The 20400-nt window shown below is 31.9% G+C and overlaps 1 protein-coding gene across 4 annotated transcripts; it reads left to right on the plus strand.

The window, feature by feature from the left end:
* The first annotated feature begins 474 nt into the window (after positions 1 to 474).
* LOC127737480 (monocarboxylate transporter 12-like) lies at positions 475 to 20039 on the plus strand. Of its 4 annotated transcripts, XM_052248213.1 has the most exons (8): positions 475 to 651; positions 2374 to 2416; positions 9358 to 9584; positions 10411 to 10554; positions 10774 to 11508; positions 13359 to 13409; positions 14914 to 15091; positions 17990 to 20039. In XM_052248213.1, the coding sequence occupies exons 3-8, from the start codon at positions 9365 to 9367 to the stop codon at positions 18012 to 18014; spliced, it is 1353 nt and encodes a 450-aa protein (XP_052104173.1). In that variant the 5' UTR covers positions 475 to 651; positions 2374 to 2416; positions 9358 to 9364; the 3' UTR covers positions 18015 to 20039. The 4 variants fall into 4 exon arrangements, with proteins under 4 accessions (XP_052104173.1, XP_052104174.1, XP_052104170.1 ...); XM_052248214.1 differs by lacking the exon at positions 2374 to 2416 and having other exon boundaries at positions 14914 to 15131; XM_052248210.1 differs by lacking the exon at positions 2374 to 2416 and having other exon boundaries at positions 476 to 651.
* The last annotated feature ends 361 nt before the right edge of the window (positions 20040 to 20400 follow it).

Consider the following 20400-nt stretch of genomic DNA (forward strand, 5'->3'; position numbering starts at 1 on the left):
AGAGAAATGTTTCTATGAATGAAACGTTTTCTTTCACATTTTCATTTCTGTAATAAGTATTTTACTACATGGTCTAATTCTTTTATTTTCTGGTTATTCTTTATACCTTTGCGCCCTATAATTGTCTTTATATTTTTGCTCATTTTTCTCTATTCGTTATTCTTTTGGTGCCATTATTCTCTATTCTGTAAACCTCATCCAGACCCTCATGCATACTCACAATATTATAAGTATACTGAAAGTACTGCAGTCAGTAGTGTGTGTATGTTCTGGATCAATGCTAAAAAGTATTAAAAAATTCTAAAAAGAATACCGTTTTTACTATAGCACAGAAAATACTACCGTTTCACTTTCATCTTTCTTCTAAACTGGAATCCGCTTGAATTTACGCCCAACTTAGTGAAGTAATCAGCCGTGAACCGTCTTCATATTTTCCCGCGATAAATAATTTCCGAATCGATCACGAAGTAGGCATTATCATGTGATCCGGAAATAAATAAAATCCATACACGTTGTAGAAAAAATCGCAGTGCCAGCAGCGATCATGTATAATTAATCAATAACAGCTAATACACATGTGTAGATAGTTTTGTTTTGATCGCCATTTTGTGTTTTAATTCAACAACTTTCAAAGGAAAAATGACATAAAAGGTAAAGTTATTTTTTTTATTATTGTCACGTTGCTTGAAATTTTCAACACAAAGACAATTATACTTTTAACAGACGACACCTGACATATCCAGTAAAACATAAACATGTACATGAACATATATTATGTATACATAAGTTTTAGGTAAATGTTGTAACTGTGGAATACTTTCTCAGTGTTAGTACTTGAAAGTTATATAAGGTCACAAGATGGTAGGAATGCATTATAATTATTTTTTCCAATCATATTGTGCTTAATATTGTTGTAAATGATGCCCTTTATGGGTTCTTGATTAGATTAATAAAATTCTTATCTTCTTATCTATCTTATTTAAGCTACATGTATTTAACCTTCTACAATAACACATGTATGATATTGCATAATATGTCGTTTCCATAAAATTGTGTATTGTGTCACATTAGATCGTAAGATACAAGGCCGGAAGTTAAGTGTTTGTGGAAATATTGACAACAAACTGGGAACCCCATTAATCATCATTCAGGTCATTTAGGTCACTTGTTGTATGGGTAAATATGCTAAGTTTTGCTGGAAATTCATAAGAGGTCACCAACTTTGTTGAGGGGATGCCTCGCTTTTGGGATGTGGGATATAGGGGGCCAAAAAGTTGGAACTTGGAAAAAGTGGGAAATTAAGAGGGAAAAATTAAAAAAAGTGGAATCTGGAAAATGAGCAACCCCGGGTCACCCCCACTTTGTTTTCGTATATTGCTTTCCCATATATGAGGGTAGGAATGCCCTTTACCGTCAGACGTCAAACGGTCAGTTTCGGCTACCGTTAGCGTCAAATTGGTTAAAATTTTACCGTGATTCGTCAAAATATCCTTATAGTGATTCGTCAGAGGTCTCAAATAATTATCGTTACCGTTATTTTTGAAAAAAATTAACGTGATTCGTCAAAATCAGTCGATTTTTTTATCGTCTAAAAGAAAGTGTACATTTTATCGTCATGCACCAAAAATTACCGTTAACGTCATTTTGCAAGAATTTTTACCGTTATTCGTCATGAAGGTGCCCCCATTAAGACCCTCATATATACATCATGACAGTCGTCATTTTGAAATCATCTTTTAAATATTATATATTATTTATTAATTTTATTTTTATTTCTCCTTTTATTTGATAAAGACAAAAATCTAAGAAAGTGCAAATGCATTGATCATCGGAAAGATAATTGCATTCAAATTGATAATAGGTGTTGAAGGCATGTACATTCACTTTGTAACACCTTACACAAGAAAAAATATCAATAAACCAATACAAATAAAAAAAAAGCATTTTGGTGTTAAAACCAAACTGTCAATGCTTGGGTAGTTAAAATTATAAATCTTAAGATTAAGAGCTTGAAATGACCTTAAAATTTGCTTTGTTTTGATTTTTCGCTAATTTTAAAGCAGGTAAATTTGCTCTTTTTATTAACTTATTCGATTTCTTTTAAATGTTTCTGTTGTATATTGATTTTCTATCTATGAGGATAAAAGATTGAATAAAACCATTATTTTACTATAAGGGTTGGATTGATTGATATCGGGTCAGTTTTTGACGTACATTTATATCATGAATTGTTTATTTCCGAAACAATTTTTCAACTTTATACATTTATAGTGATACTGTTGAATAATTCTTATGGTTAGGTATACTTTATAGCTCTGGCAATGTTCCTAATCATGACACGAAACAATAATACAACAATGACAACTTTTGTAGATCGCCAACGAATTTACATGCATGACGGTTTGCAATATGTAGAGTAAGCTATTTAAAAGGAGTGTATATGTGTGTTAAAACAGTTTGTGCTTACTAAGTTCTTTATTAGGGTATTATTTCTTATAAAGGAATGTCTAACATTGTACGTTGCTCCTTGTTTAATGGGAAAATAAAATCTTCTTCTATACAATGAATTTAATCTGAAATTTCGTGTTAAATAAAATTTTATATTTAATTAACATTTTACTTCGCTCAAGACCGTATCTTTTCGTCATAAAACATACTAGCTTCGCTTATCTAATTTTTTAGTTTTAATGTTTTACTTGTGATGATTCAAGCCTGGATTATAACATTAACAATATATTGGTCATAGTTATATATGTATGATGGTCAGCATTGGTCCTAGTATATTAATGATGAAATACATTGCATTATTTGAAAATTCATATCTCTCCCGTATTTTATTCTGACTTTAGTGATCAGATCTAAATATAGATATGCCTGTAAACAAAGAGATCACGTGGGAAGCATAGTTATGGACTTGACCCACTTAAAATCAGCTGATTTTTGTTTTGATGGGCGATAAAGGATAACTCTGAACAAGACTTTTTTTACATTATATCAATGATAAAAAAATAATGGAGCAATATTAGATACATTTCTTGAAGAAAACGAAAAATGTCAACATGATAAAAGGTAAGACCTTGTTTTCTATCTCATCAGGTGATAAAACTAATATATGTACAACACCTGTACAAGATCACTCGTTTCACAGGAGTAAATCTTCACAAAGTAATTACAAACACGATTGCAAATTATTTACATCATCATATTTATTGAATTAGCAGATACTTTGCACAGAGTAGAAACAAAATTGACTGCATTTAAAGTTACTTAAATCCCTATGTACAATCATGTAGATATTGATGTTTAATAGTGGGTTTGGTATACATTGTATATGATTGTCTGTGTGTGGCAATAGACAAAGAGTTGATAAAGAATATAAAATAATGAGTGTTAATAACTAAAATATATAGGATAGAGAATATTGGACAATAAAAATAAAGAATAGAGAAATATGGCATAAAAATGCAAGTGCAGTAATTACCCCTCCCCAAGTCCCTCTCATCCAGATCCTTTATTATCATTATCCGAGACTACTTTAACACACAGTAGTCTCAGTCATTATGTATTGGCATTGTTCATGTCTATAGTTATTATCATTATCTGAGACTACTATAACACACAGTCTCAGTCATTATGTATTGGCATTGTTCATGTCTATAGTTATTATCATTATCTGAGACTACTATAACACACAGTAGTCTCAGTCATTATGTATTGGAATTGCTCATGTCTATAGTTATTTGGAGAATTGGTTGTTAATTGCAGATCTCTGGTTGTTTCTGTTATATTTATTCTCAATTTTTATAGACGGGCAACATATGATATTTTATAGACATTTTGGCTATAATGTTGAAGACTGAGTGCTGCCCTCTAGATGTCATTTTTGTTATCAGTATCGTAGGTTATCGTCTCATTGACGGTTACCCGACATCTCCGTTTATTTATATGTATCATGAGGGCCCATAACACATTAATTATAAGTTGAAGGATAGACTACACCATAGCCAAAATAAAAGGTGATCATATGTACATGTACACAAAAACTAAAAATTGAGCAACATGAACCCCACCAAAAACTCCAGGTGAACTCGAGCATCTCTGGCAGAAAACAGTACCTGTTCCTGTATAGCCGGTTGCGTTCATTTTCACTTTTGTTGAATATACTCTATGAATTTTATATATGCAGTGATTACCTAGTCCTAATAATTATGACGTGTTGAAAGGCTATTTTAATGTTTTGCTATATATCCATTGTTGTTAATAAAGTTATTCGTATCTTAGATATATCGCCAGGTTTATGTGCTATTCTTTCATGTTGTTAACATGAACGTGTGATTATTAGCCCAACAACTTGTTTAAGCTGTAAATCTTTTCAAACTCTTCTCATTTACAAACATTATAACATGATATTCAAATTCTTTATATTTTCTTGGTACTGAGTGCGAATACAATTCTAACAAACACTACAACATTATATTCAAATTCAAACTCTTTATATTTTCTTGGTACTGAGTGCGAATACAATTCTAACAAACACTACAACATTATATTCAAATTCAAACTCTTTATATTTTCTTGATACTGCGTGCGAATACAATTCTAACAAATGTTGACATAGCAATTAAATGTCATGAAAATATAATATTATATAACCAAAATAATATGTTCTTCTGTTAATTCTTTTTGGGTTAAAGGTCATGTAGATGGATAGTGTCAAATGGGTTTTATTCGGGACGTAAACAGTCATTCTAATGTTCAGGAATCTGATGTACAGTAGTCATGGTAGTTGTCGTCTGTTTATGTAGTTCATACGTGTTTCTCGTTTCTCGTTTTTATATAGATTAGACCGTTGGTTTTCCCGTTTGAATGGTTTTACACTAGTAATTTTTGAGGCCCTTTATAGCTTGCTGTTCGATGTGAGCCAATGCTCCGTGTTGAAGGCCGTACCTTGACCTATAATGGTTTACTTTTATAAATTGTTACTTGGATGGAGAGTTGTCTCATTGGCACTCATACCACATCTTCCTATATCTATTCACCAAATAACTAAATGGGCTTTTTCCAAAAAAAAGATAATGGTTTTTATAAAGGGGGAAAAGGGGGAAGGGGGGGGGGGGGGGTTAGGGGTCTAATTTTAAAATGATAGAAGAGAGGCGAAAGATACCAAAGGGACATTCAAATGAATGTTCTGCTATTTTACAACCTTCGATAGGGGAAGACATCCGATCTACCTGACATTTTATAAGAAGAAAAAAATCACTGTTAGGTCACACGAACTATTTTAGTAAACTGCATTTTGGAAAGTGTCTAGCTATAGTAAATTAAACGTTGAAGAGTTGGAATGAAAGGTACATGCATACATGTACATAGTCAACTGCTAAGTAGGATTTCAATCCACAGGGATAACTGTGTAGAATGTATCGATTTTGAATCATGAAATGAGGTCAGTGACAGGTGACTAGTATTTCATACTCAAATTGTTTGTAATCTGTACCTTATTGTTTTTGTCTTAAACTTGGTGTTCAGTAGCCCATAGGATACGGTAAATGTGCGGAAAATGTATAAACCTAACTTTAAGAACATTGATATACCTCGTTTGCAGATTTTTTTACGCCAACTGTAACCTCAAATTTGGTCCTGTTGATAAAAATAAGTATAGTTCTTGTATCAGGTGAGGGATTGTGACACTTATGACATATATATTTATTTACAGATAAGGATGATAACTGTATTGATAATTTCTGTATTACTTTTAGTATAGGAAGAGGAAAGGTATTCCATCCACAGTGTACACCTAATTTAACATTTAAATATGTTATCTACTTTCAATTATTTCTACTTTGTCCTTTACAATAACAGATTATAGTTGTACTGTGTTATTCACCCTCTCGTGTTAGTCCTAAAGTCAACGAGAGCAATGGTAAGGATTTTTATATATATATATATAGTTAAAATACGTTTATACTAAAATGTATTCAATAGAAGTAGAATAAAATAAAATAGTTGATATTCTAACTATTTCAGTTTGGTAATCATTTTTTTGTCTTTAATTTAATCTGAAAATTGGAGGCCAGTCTTGCAATCTGATTAAAATTAGATCTTTAACGCTGCTCTGTTAGTTGGCTGCAACACACACACACATAATGGAGCCTTGTCAAATATCTGAATCAGATCGTTTTTCTTTAAGAATGTTACGAATTGTATATAGATTTAAAGTCCTTTATTACAAGGATAATAACAATTGTCAGGTCTATAATACAAAATAAGTGTTACATAAGATGACGACCAGAATGTTTATTGTTTATTTTTCGTTATAATTAATTGCCTAATATTTTTTTTTTTATTATTTAGTTTGAGATTCAGGAACAGTAAAAAAAATAAATAAATTAATGGTCCTTTCTTTGAAAATAGTTTTATTTTATTATAAAAATGTCAGAAAGGTGTAGAATCCTATCTTAACAATTTAAATACAAACTGTTATATGTATTATATTTCTCAATTCTTTTTAAGTTCCTGCGAATCCCTTGTTTTTGTTTACCCTGTTTTGTCTCTAATAGATGAAAGTTATGAGGCAATTTAACTAACTTGAACAAATATTTAGTAAGTATGTTCAAGTGTTTTGAAGATGCAATACCCTGCGTCCGCGCGGCCGGAAATCAGCGGGCATTCATGAGTTTACCAAACAAAGTGTAGCCAAAAGTCTAAGGTGCGCGGATACACCGGACTGCTCTGTATATGAAGAGTTTTTAGTCCCCTACCCACGAAGTCGAAGGGGACTGTCTGTCTGTCTGTCTGTCTGTCCATCCGTCAGTCCGGCAAATCAGTTTTCCACATTTTTTTTCTTCGTGCTTGAAGATATTGAATTGATATTTGTTTTATTGTTTTATCATGACAAGTTACAGATCAAGTTCGAATTTTGTTCCGGTCTAATGATTTTGTGCAGATTTATGGTCCTTGGACTTAAAAAATTCACTCAAATAATCAGTTTTCCGCACTTTTTTTCGGCATGCTTGAAGATAATTGATTTGATAATTGGTATATAGTTTTATTGTCGAGCTTGCGACTTTTATCACAGAAAGCTCGACATAGGGATAGTGATCCGGCGGCGGCGTTAGCTAACTTCTTAAAAGCTTTATATTTTAGAAGGTGGAAGACCTGGAGGCTTCATACTTTGTATATAGATGCCTTATGTTACGAAGTTTCCGTCTGTCACATGTCCATTGTCCTTGACCTCATTTTCATGGTTCAGTGACTACTTGAAAAAAAGTTAAGATTTTTTGTAATGTTGATTTCTCTCTTATTATGAGTAATAGGATAACTATATTTGGTATGTGCGTACCTTGCAAGGTCCTCATGTCCGTCAGACAGTTTTCACTTGACCTCGACCTCATTTCATGGATCAGTGAACAAGATTAAGTTTTGGTGGTCAAGTCCATATCTCAGATACTATAAGCAATAGGTCTAGTATATTCGGTGTATGGAAGGACTGTAAGGTGTACATGTCCAACTGGCAGGTGTCATCTGACCTTGACCTCATTTTTATGGTTCAGTTTTTATAGTTAAGTTTTTGTGTTTTGGTCTGTTTTTCTTATACAGTATGCAATAAGTCTACTATATTTGGTGTATGGAATGATTGTAAGGTGTACATGTCTAGCTGGCAGGTGTCATCTGACCTTGACCTCATTTTCATGGTTCAGTGGTCAAAGTTAAGTTTTTGAGTTTTGGTCTTTTTTTCTAACACTATATGCAATAGGTCAACTATATTTGGTGTATGGAAATTTTTTATGATTTACATGTCAGTCTCGTAGGTTTTATTTGACCTTGACCTCATTTTCACGGTTCATTGCTCAGTGTTAAGTTTTTGTGTTTTGGTCTGTTTTTCTTAAACTATAAGCAATATGTCAACTATATTTGTTGTATGGAAGGATTGTAAGCTGTACATGTCTGCCTGGCATGGTTCATCTGACCTTAACCTCATTTTCATGGTTCATTGGTCAATGTTTAGTTTTCTTGCTTAAGTCTGTTTCTTAGAAACTATAAGCAATAGGTCAACTATATTTAGTGTATTGAATGATTGTAAGGTGTACATGTATTTCTTGTTTGGTTTATATGACCTTGACCTTAGAAAAATGTCGAAGTTTTTATTAATATAAAACAAGTAGATGTGGTATGATTGCCAATGACACAACTATATAACAGAGTACAAATGACGTTGATTTAAGGTCAAGGAACAGTCAATGGGCTATGTCACAGATTTTGGTAAAATTTTGCATACGGTACAGCTTAAGCTCGTTGAACTAGAACTGAAATTCGAAAAAATAATGCATTTTTCTATTTTATTTTCTGAAATATGAGTGATTGAATTTTTTTGAAATAGGTGAACATTCGTATAGAAATACATAAAAGCAGCTTAAAACGGTCTTAAATTTGTCTTAAAATCATCAATTCTCCAATTTCAAATACATAGATTTTCCATAAAATATGTTGTTGATACATAAACTTCCATGCTATTGATATGAAATAATCATATGGTCACCGACTTCGTTTTTTGTGTATTAACCAAATGGTTACCTAGTTGGTAGTGAAACACGTCAAAAATGGACGTTTTATGGCCTACAACGCGACGATGATATATAGATACCACCACTGCAACAAGTGTGTTACGATATTTCTCCATTCGAGACAGTTAAATTTTAATATTTAAAGCGCGAGGCTTGCCGAGCTTTTTAAAAAATTAAAATTTAACTGTTGAGGGTGGAGAAATATCGTAATACACGAGTTATAGTGGTGGATTCTGTTCCTCTAATGATTTTTATCCTTTTTTTTCAAAGATTTGCAGAAAGTTGTGTTCTTTATATGTGACGTCATCAGGCGTGGTCGCCTTTTTTCATGACGTCACAATAGGAAATTCAGAAGACCGGCACCAAGAAAATTTGACGTCATAACTAACTTTCGAACAATTATTTGCCGAGAACAGTTATTTCACTAGTGAGGAGAACAATTTTTTTCACAATTGGTTTGGAAATGTGAAAACAGTGAAAAAATTAGAGAAACGATTATTTTGACGTTTTTCACATAGAACACCACTTTGAAGAGTCTTTGAATGAAGCTGTTTTTGTACAGGTATTTGATGATTATATCCAACTGTGGTATTGAAGTTGCTTTCTGTATGGGTAGTTGACGGTTTTTGTGTGTGTTAAAGCTGCTTTTTGTAAATGTATTTAATGCATACATGTATTTTTCAGTGTTGACAATTGCGTTTATATAATAACTATGCAAATTATACCTTATTATCATGTGGGAGATTATATCAATATTAGCAGAATTTTGGTGCCTTAATACGTGTTATTTTTTCAGGATATAAATGATTGTCATCGCCGCCAAGGGTGATTCGAACATGGTGGAAGAGACAGGAGATTGGAAGTGGGCTGTGGTTGTGGCATCTTTTTTCGTTCAGTTTATTATATGTGGGATATCCTATAGTATTGGAATATTCCATATAGTTTTCAAAGACATTTTTGAACATGATCATTTTGACACTTCATGGGTCGGATCTATCTTACTGTATGTTACAGCTTTAACAAGTAAGCTTTTTTTATTTTACTGATGTTAAAATTGAAAAGTTTATTAACATAATACTATAAGGCTGTGCTTTGTTATCAATACAGACCCATTCATACTGTTTGTCAATGCAATAATAAAAAAAGACAATAGGAATGTGTTATCCTATAATTTAGCACAACATACCTTTCCTACTCAGTACAAGTATCCGCCTGTCACTAGTCACAGATGTAAAAATCAACAGATAATCTAAGTGGCTGTTTAAGTAGTGACAATTGACTGTTAGACCCATTACAAATTGTGTATTAGATCAGTAGAACAGACAACTTGTGATTTACAACTTTTCATCAGTTGTTGTTGACCCCCCACGCCTTGCTAATTGATTTGTAACATGCATATATGTATTTTTTTTTTCTCTGTACTGGCTTCAATTTGTTATTAAATTGAATGTTCTATTCGATAGAATCTGCGTCGCTTATTACTTATTTCAAAATAAAAGCTTCGCGTTTAGTTTCTTTTATTTTTTAAATCAAAACTTTATTTTTTTTGTAATAAATTGACAAATACGCCAACAATTTTTGAGCTTTGTCTTATATATATATATATATAAAGTGCCTAGAAAATCAAACTAACAATGTAAGAGTAGATTTGATTCTTTATATATATTCAGATAGAATTACTGAATGTTGAATGGTTTTTACCTTGGTCATTTTGTCGATCTGTTCAAACCTAAGATTATATATGATTTCAAAATAAAACTTACTAATACCTTATATATGAACCTATAGCAATTTGAAAATGGCAAATACATGTGTCGATGGTCTTCATACACAATTGTCTATATTACAGGTATCGTTTTAAGATGCTTTATGTCCCAATTTGGATATCGGATCAGCGTGATGCTAGGAGGACTGATCTCCTCCATTGGTCTAGGACTGGGGATGTTTGTGACGGACCTGTATCAGGTTTACCTCACATTTGGGGTTATAACAGGTACGTGAAACAAGATAATAATTGTAATGCTATTTTAATGTAAAAAAAATTATGGAATATAGACAAATTTTACACTGCACAATATGAGTGATTGAATGTAGAAAAGGCGTACATTTACACATCCAGGTTCGAATTCTGCAAAACTACGAAAATTAGTATTGATTTTGAATACATATTTTAAACGAAATATCTTATGTAATTGCTCTTACTGTTTTATAGGTATTGGATTTGGACTGGCATGTACACCATCTATAATGGCTGTCGAGCAGTATTTTAACCATAAAAGATTTCAGGCACTATCTATTGTTATGGGCGGCATTGGAGCCGGTATAATAACATTCCCTGTAGTAATAAAATACCTCTTAGAATACGCTGCATGGAGGGGCACTTTACTAACATTATCAGGAATAGCACTGAACTTGTGTGTATGTGGTGCCGTCATGTTCCCTGTTGCCAAAGGGAGGCAAGTTCGTCTCATGCCTCTACTGTCATGTCTACCTCTCCGTAATATTGTCTTTCATGGCATGTGCATTGCTAATTTATTCTGGAGTTTTGGATCTACAATCATATATATTTATTTACCTTCTTATGCTATGGAGTTCGGAACAGACTTCGGCACTGCCTCATTCTTGATTTCCTGTATCGGCATGTCAGCCTTTACAGCCAGGATGGTATTTGCTTTCATGGGACATAACAGTGCATTGGATGATATAACATCTTTATTGTGCTCAGTAGGGTTAGGGGTTGTTGTGACTGGTATCTGCCCTCTATTGATAGATGACTATGCAGGGCAGATAGGATACTGTATTCTCTATGGATTTTACAGTGGCTATTGGACGACATTTTTACAACAAGCCTCACGTGAATTAGTTGGACCAGAATATATTGCTATGGGCAATGGTTACTTGTCGTTCATGATAGCTCTTGGATCTTTACTGGGAGGTCCAGCAGCAGGTAATATGTTAATTATTTGTAATGAAAGTGTTACGGTAAAAAGTTCTTATTTTTTACTTGTATTGCATACAATGTATTAGATCACCCCCTTCTGTGTATAAGATGCGACCCTTCTTAATCTTGTGTGCATCATCACGTTACGTTGTCCTTGTCAAGTTGTACAGCATTTCAGTAAAAAGGGAAATCCTTGTATGGTACATTTTCGTTCTAGCCAGAATATATTGACGTTTGATTTGTTTCTTCTCAAATAGTGAATCAAACGGCAGTGTGCCTTAATGTGTTGCTATGGTAGTTTAAGATCAGTTATCTTATTAACTTAAAATTTTATAAAAAAAGTATTATGTTAATAATGACAGTACCGAAGCATTGGCTGATGTTTACATTGCACCCTTATAGACTGGCAGTCCTCCACCTGTCGCACAAATCCAGTACTTACCATTTAAACATTTGTTACCGATTCCAATGCGCACTAAAGTTTCTGAGATAACTGCAAGCAGGTGCACTTGATGCCAACAGTAATGGAATCAATAAATACAACATTAAATAGCATCCAAACCAAAATGACACAATATTTAGAATCACACTAAATTCAAAGGCAATAACAGGATAACTTATTCATCTATTGCATGCATCAACCATCATGTGATTCAAAAAGCACATACCCAGTACAAAGTTTCATAGTCAGCAACGTGGAAATAACAGATGGATAATACTGGCCATGTGCAATTTTTAACAAAGTAAACATTTGTCTGGTAAGAAGGAAAACAGCATGATTGTAACCATTTGTGAAATTATAATCTCAGTCGGCTTCCTTTAAAAAGACTGTTGTAGTGGAATTTACATATCTATTTGTGAAATGGTTGAATGATAAAATGGGATTGCATACTTCGTACCAACAGAAATACACTTCATAGACAGGAGCATCTGGTATAACTAATCAAGAATGAGAGCTTAGCTTTTAGTAACTGCGAGTACTCTTAGATCGGTAATCTGTGCCTTTTGTCTTTATGTTAGATGTTTTTGTTGTTGGTTGTTGTCTGTCATATTTGTTTTTCTTTTATTGTTTTGTCATAATTCAGGCTGTTGGTGTTTTCGTTTGAATCGATTCACATTTTGTCATGGCGGGGCCTTTTATAGTTTACTTTACGATATTGGTTTTGTTCATTGTTGAAGGTCGAACTGTAACCTATTTCCTATTTTTAAACTGACAATAAGAAAACTGTAATCAATTACCATAAGTTCAGTTAAGGATTATTAAGATTATTTTTCTTCTTATATCTAAGAAAGTTTATTTTTGTAAATTCTGATTTATACGAGAACAAGAATGAGATGGCTATCAGGGTGTACAATTAGTTCCCATTAAAATGGGGATTGGGGATTTAAACGAAGTCTAGCCTTGGAAAGTTCAATATCGGACGGTTTCTTCGCTGTGTTGAAGACCCATGGGTGGCCTTGGACTGTTTTCTGCTCTTTGGTCGGATTGTTTGTCTCTTTGACGCATTCCCCGTTTCCATTGTCAATTTTATGTTGTGTAATAAGATTAAGGTTGTGATTCCTGGAGGCAAAATTGGTCATACAAATTTGATACTCTTAAATGTGTTATGTATTTGTCTTCTTCATGATTTATTTTGAGAGTGAATAATGATTATTCCAACTATAACGGCAAAATGCAGAACATTTGCTGATGAAACTAGAGGCGGTCAGACAATCTCTGCCATAGATATATTAGCTGCTGTTACAATAAGTTATTGATTTCACAGTTGCTTTTTAAGATTTCATAGATTTAAAATATATTTCAATAACAATATAGCTAATGAACATTATGCAATATTATTGTTTTTTGTTTAAAGGTCTGCTGATTCAAGAAGAGTCGGAATTTGAGTACGCTTTTTATCTAGCTGGTATGTAATTTGATATACATGAAATATGTGCCATTATTACGTTTCTCTCACGCTGTTTAGATATAGGGTCCTACAAGGTTCGTTTCCTTACAATTAGTACCATTGATTACCCTTCAGACGGATCTAGCTCTGTATTTAGATAACCTCGGAAAGATTCAAAGGAGACGCTTTTTCATTCTAGTTTGTAACCGGTGTTTGTGTTACCGAATAAGTCAAATGTCACCAGACAAAATTAAACCCTCAATAGTAACGAAAAATAATTAGACAATAAACTACTACAAATAAAAGTATTAAGTTTGTCTTCGTGCTATTCATTGTTAACTTTGATGTCCTCTTATTCGGTAATGTAGAAGAGCATGTTAAAGAGAATTAGTTACGATTATGACGATGTAGAACCAAAAAAAAATAAAATATACGATTTTTATTCAAAAATTATAACAGCGAAAATGATATTTCACTATCGTTTATTTTTGTCAAAATAAACTCAGAAACGTCGCTGATGTGTTGTTGGCTTGCAAGTCAATACTTTAACCTCATTTGAATCCACAGACTCATGCGATCTTCGGTTTAACCTTTGAAAAGAATGTCAGCTGAAAAAGTGAAACTAGGAAAAGCAGCAACGGAAATTTATTTCGTTGATTTATTCGATCCACAAAAAAAATCCAGTCGTATACATGTTATGAGTAAATCATTTACGTTTAATTTATATGATTTATCTCAATTAGAACTAAGAATATTGGCATTACACCGTTGCAAGAGCTTACTTGTCTGTTTAGGGAATAACAGAACTGTATTTGAATAGTTGCCACTGTCAATAAGTGATTATACGGTCTCAAATGCCGTTTTACAGGCGCCGTGACACGGAGCGGAGCCAGTAAACGGATGTTTGCGACTGACAAAGCCAAAATTGACTCCAACCACCAACCGTGGAATTAATTCCTGACTTTATCCAATTAAAATTGTCGTAAAATGCCAAATTGCTTTATGTTTACCTGTGTGTATATGATGATAATTATATCGGGGTCAAATACCCATTCACGGTTTTGTTGGATTTTGTCGGTACTCACGAAATATTGATACTTTGTAGTGATTCTGGACATTGTATATGTTTTTCTATGAAACTTGTGTAGTTTTGAATCATATATTAAATAGAATTTGAGAGTTTTAATAAATTTGGTGGGCATAAATTTGGCAGATAATACCATTTTAATTCAGACTCTAGCCGAATTTTACTTCATTAATCTTACCGATCATGCAAAAATGTGTAACCTTATCATGCTTATACTGTAATTGAATATTCACTATTAAATTACATTTTATCTTTAGTCATGAAAATATAGTAGGCCACTTGTTATAATGCAATACTTGTTATTTTGTCCCATTTATATTGGTCAGTGTGAAGTTATCCATAAAATAATATTACAGTCGAAGAACATGGACCGTCTTTTGTTCCTTAAATGCTTGTTTATTATGGAGTTCGGTCATGATTTCACTTTTTCTTTAGGTGCAAGTTTATTATGGAGTTCCGTCATTATGTTAATGTTTAAGTATCAACAATGTGGTACAGACAGTTATCCAGAGGACCACAGCATCAAAGAACAAAAGAAGCCATTGGTCAATCATATACACGACGAATTCAAACCTTCCTTTAGTGAGATAAAAGACGGTGATCGTATCATCGTGTAAGTTACTTCTCATTGGAATGTTGTGTTCTTTAGCAAGGTAAGAGACCATCCTAGCACCATGGGAGATTGGCACCCTTAATCAATCCAGCCATGGCTATCCTAGCACTGACAACATATAACAGAAAACTTACAGATCTTTCCCCTTTAGTGCCCATTTAACTGCATGGTTAATATAGCGTTGTGCTAGATAATGAAATGGAAATTAATAAAATGTTTCAATTCCTTTTGTGCATTGTTTTCTAAATATGTTAAATGTTATATACGTTGAGACATCTAAGTTGTAGAGTTTACAATATTAGTTTTCAAAATAATACTAAGGAGATTACCATCATTTAAAGCATTTTAAATACCCTGGCACAAAATTTGTTTCACTAGTTATGGGTTGCAGACCGTTTCAATGAATTAGAGTTCAAGAGGAGAAGAAATTATGCATGTCCTTTTGGTAATTTTCATATTATTTTATTTATATGATATGTAATTATATAAATATAATGAAAATAAAGCAGGTTTTTATTAGGTTTAATGACTTTCTTACTATTTATTTTAGTACCGAGTTGATAAATTATTCTTCACATCTGCTGCTGTCTTTTCCTCACTGCAAGTTGGTCATACAATTGATAACTTAGTTTAAAATATTAAGCCTAAATTTTATTTTCATGCTGTAAAAATTGATTTGGAGTGACAAAAGTGAACATTGTACTATAGATCAAGTTAATCTGTCGTGGATAAATTAATACATGTCAAGGTGACTTACATATTTTATTGCTTTTAACACTTAATGACCGTTATAGTAGCCTTTTTACATTATCAATTTATCAAGATAAAACAACTCGTTTCATTTCCCCTATTTTCAGATATAATTTTAATGTGATTAAAATACTGACTAAACTAAACTTAAGAACATGTATTGAGTATTGTAAAACAATAAACCTAAGAAATGAATACTTATGAATAAACAACTTTAAAGTGTTATAGTGTATGTACTGTTAGCTGCTTTAAAATCATTAACTATATTTCTAAGGATGAACTTTAATATAAGAAATTAGATAGAATTGCGTAATAAATACTTAGTGTTAGTGCCAAAATCAGCCTTTTTCATGAGAAACAAAAACAAAATCCATTAACGTAGAAACATAACGTAAATTATTAATGATATGAAGTATAGTTAAAGTAATAGAATAACGTTAGTGGCCCTTTGGCATGTTTGTAAAAAAAAAATTAATGACAAAAATTCCAAACCCCAAGGTCAATTTAAAAAGGAGAAGTCCATGAAAACTGATAAAACCAGACACTCAGCTATATCAACCGACGGAACGACTGGAAAAATAACTGCCATATTCCTGACTTGTAACGCATTTTACAGCTAGCTAAACCTCTTACTTGTAATGACACTTGTAAATGTCACCTTGTCCTTGAATTCATCACCATAAACACTCCCATGGTAGCATACGATTGGTCTCTTGCATGTAGTATATATTGCACGCATTATTCCTTTATTCCTTGTAACAAGTTATTGTTTATATCTTAATTAAATTTCAGGCTCAGTGTAAATAAAATTTCTATGTTGCATACTAAGATTTGATTACTTTGAAGAATCCATGTCTGATTTTGTAACGTTGCCAACATCTGCCTACAATTTTAATGGGCAAAGAGTGGCTATCTTTCTTAATTATTTATATTGACATCTTAGTTAAATCTGATGCTGTGCAGATATCAACATAAAATGTATTTGAAAAATGTTCTCTGAATTGTTAAAGTATTGAGTAAGTAACATATGCTTGTCTAGACTGTGTTGTACTTTAGTTAGTAATTTTATTTTGTTTATGAGATCAATGGAGTATTAAGATAGCTGAAATACTAATACTGAGAAAAAATGTAGAAACCAAGGATTCGTGATCTGAAAGGCAAATCAATCTCTTTCTGATAAGAGCTGAATTAACCTGTACACAGAGAACTCTGTTTGATAAAACCTTGTTAAATTACTTGCATGAATTTTGTAAAAAAACAATGACAAAGAAAAAAAGATAATTCAGAACCTGAAAAAGAGAAAAAAAATCTTTACAAAATTGCGTTAGCTGGTTTTACAAGAATGGATAGACTGGAGACACTGGCGATCACCTGTCATTTTATCTTGAAATATTGGTGTATATGCCAATTAGAAAACTTTATGCACGCGATTGTTTAGTTCATTTTCATTGTTTTGGATAATCTAAACAAAATTTTTTTTCGACCGTTAATCATGTATATTCTGTCCTAAAATGTTATTGTTTGTCATAGACTGTAACAGTTGTCTATAGTCAGTATGATTTCATTGTTATTAGCGCTCAGTTAAAAATATGATGACGTAAGAAGGATAATATATACTTATTACATGTATCAGATGTTTTTAATTGCTATAAGGTTCAGTTATTGTAACGCTTTATAACTAAGTTATTGATATGGATGTGTGAATGTCCTTGAGGGGGAAATAAAGATCTCTTCATTTTGATATTATGCCAATTGTAATCTTTATGATGAATCAACATAATTTCGAGCCAGTCATCTACAAAGACAGAAATTGTACAACTATAGTATCTTGAGATTAACATTTCAAAAGTTTTTTCATGTCATGTTTTAGTATCAAGGACATCAAACAGTTAACGAATTAAAGAAGATACATTTTATAGCATTTAAAATCAGAAACAATGTTATAAAATGAAAATTTTCTGTCTGTTTACTTGTTTACCTTATAATTTTATATTTACACTGATGAACTGTAAGTCAAGGTAATAAAAACATTGAGATTTCTACGAGGAACATGTTTGTTCTCTTCTTTAGCAAAGATAAAGTAGAAATATATGATCTTACTAGTTATTGCTCAGAGCTTCAAATATTTATAAGGTTTTTCTTTTTCAGTGAGGCAGCTTCATCTGTGTGTTAGGACGTACATTCCTTGCTGTACTGATTTAAAAAAACTGACCAAATCTATTACTGCATAACAAAGCAAGACATTATTGGCACTCCAAAGATATTACTGAATTTGTTCCGACATTTTGTGGTTTAACCTTTCAAGTTTTAGGATGCAGTGAATCATGCTTAAAGAACATTTAATTTTAAATTTATTATATCATAGGGAAGCGTCTACTTGTTTGGACACTAAAATGTTTTAAAGTTAAAATGTGCAAATTCTGTTAAAGTATCATCTGTTCCTTTTATTTTTCTTGTTGCCAATGGTTCAGCTTGGAGTTCTCGGATGACCACAAGTTTAATAATGTGCAATTATATACAGTTCATGAATCTCTGTTCACGTGTGTGAATGTGTATGATTATTTCATATGTGTAGTACAGCCTTGTTTGTGCTAATGAAAAGAATAGTGGATTTATTTTAAAGATGTCAGCGACGGATCGAATGGTTCAACTTGACTTCCCATATTTAACACGAAGAATACATTAGATAATTCATAATAGAGCCTATTTCTACTTTGATTTTGGTTACATAAGAAATTCAAATTTTTTTTTACTATAGTAGCCTGCAATACTACTATAAACAAAAGTACATAAAAGTTTATATACTGTAAAAAGTAAAATAAAAAAGAAATACAAAATTTGTACAACACATTGCAATCAAGTGAAAATATTCTAATTCTCACATAAAAAGAAATATATATTTGGACACTGTGAAATAGACATCTCTTACAAAGCTGTAAACATTTGTTTGACTCGACAAAAGTGTACAACGTTTCAGAATTTCGTATTTGTTAAAATAATTGGATTGTACTGTAGAATTTGCCTCACATGAAGTGTTGTGAACAACCAAAATGACAAAATAGTTATACGAATCAGGAGTGTCTGCTTCATTTAAGTGTTTAAGAAAATGTGAATCGATCATTCTTTTTCTTGTAGAAGTAATTTTTTGTTTACCAAATCATTTCACGGGCCATCAAAATAAACAGAAAAATTCTAATGCACAAATCAATGCAATGATTTAAAGCCTGGGCATTGTTTTCCATACATTTTCATTTTCATTTAAACATTTTATTCTAATAGTTTACACTAGTTTTACAAGAGACACTATCTAGCAGTGTTACACTCGGTCTTAATATTTTAACTGTATAAGATTCTCCACCTAAATATCGTATTCAAAATTGACACGTTAGATAAAATTATTAATCTATAAACTATAAACATAAGAATTAAAAACAACTGGACATGTTGAAGTTCTATTAAAGTAAGAAAAATGTTCAAATTGTTTAGCAAAACATTTAGACTCATATGTACAAAGTGCTTTAACTTATTTTGTCAAGCTGCACAATATAATTTTTCTGATTATGCAAGTCTTTAATAATAATTTAAAAAATAGCTGAGATTTGCACTTCAATTTCACAGTATATGTATATGTATATAAATGTAAATATTTAAACTTTCTTGAAAAAAAACTTTTTTTTGTATTATTATATTTATCATTTGAACATGTGATTACAGAGACATTATTTGCATGGACATCACATTACTGATGAGACCTTTTTAAAGCAAATATCGCACTAAAAGTATGGGATTTTACTCTTCACACAATCTTCAAAATTTTCTTATTTTCCATTTTCCAAAATCTTTTATTTTTTTTTTGCATTCATGAGCAAAACTGGAAACGAGGATAAAATAATGCCTTGTTTTCCTGAAAAAAAAAGAAAAATACTATCATAGGTTAACGGAAAAGGATGAATATTTTCATGTTCAAAGGTCAAAACTTGTAAGATACTGCTTACATTTGATATTGTGGAAATTCACTACAAACCTGTTTGATAAACATGCTTTGTGTAGATATTGCTGTTTCAAATATGACGAATGGAAGGTGAATTATTTTTTGAACTGTTGATTGTTATGTTTTTCAATGTTTTATTCTTCTATGGATGATTGATAACAATATTAAACTAGACAATGGAAAATAAATTGTTATTTTTTTTTAAAATTATTTTTAATTCTTTTTAGTCATGGTTCTATTGGGACGAATCAAATTACAAGGGATGCACATCAGTACCTTATAAGTGTATCAATTTATGTATTTCCTCAATTTTCGCTCCCAAATAGTGTCGGTCTTTGTCAAACACTACTTGTCATATAAGGAATAATGACTATAGATGCTCTTCAATATTTTCACTTACCTGCCTCCTCACTTTTTTTTTGGCAATTTCCCTCTACCTTCCGTATACATTCATCGAGTTCTTAACTTCAGCGACGCCATTTTGTAGATTTCCTACGATTTTTGGACCATATAGAGATGGAGCGTATTTTTAAGTCGTGTTTTAAATCTTCAAAAATAAAAATACGGT

Source organism: Mytilus californianus, unplaced genomic scaffold (assembly GCF_021869535.1).
Source record: "Mytilus californianus isolate M0D057914Y unplaced genomic scaffold, xbMytCali1.0.p SCAF_4, whole genome shotgun sequence".
NCBI lineage: Eukaryota > Metazoa > Mollusca > Bivalvia > Mytilida > Mytilidae > Mytilus > Mytilus californianus.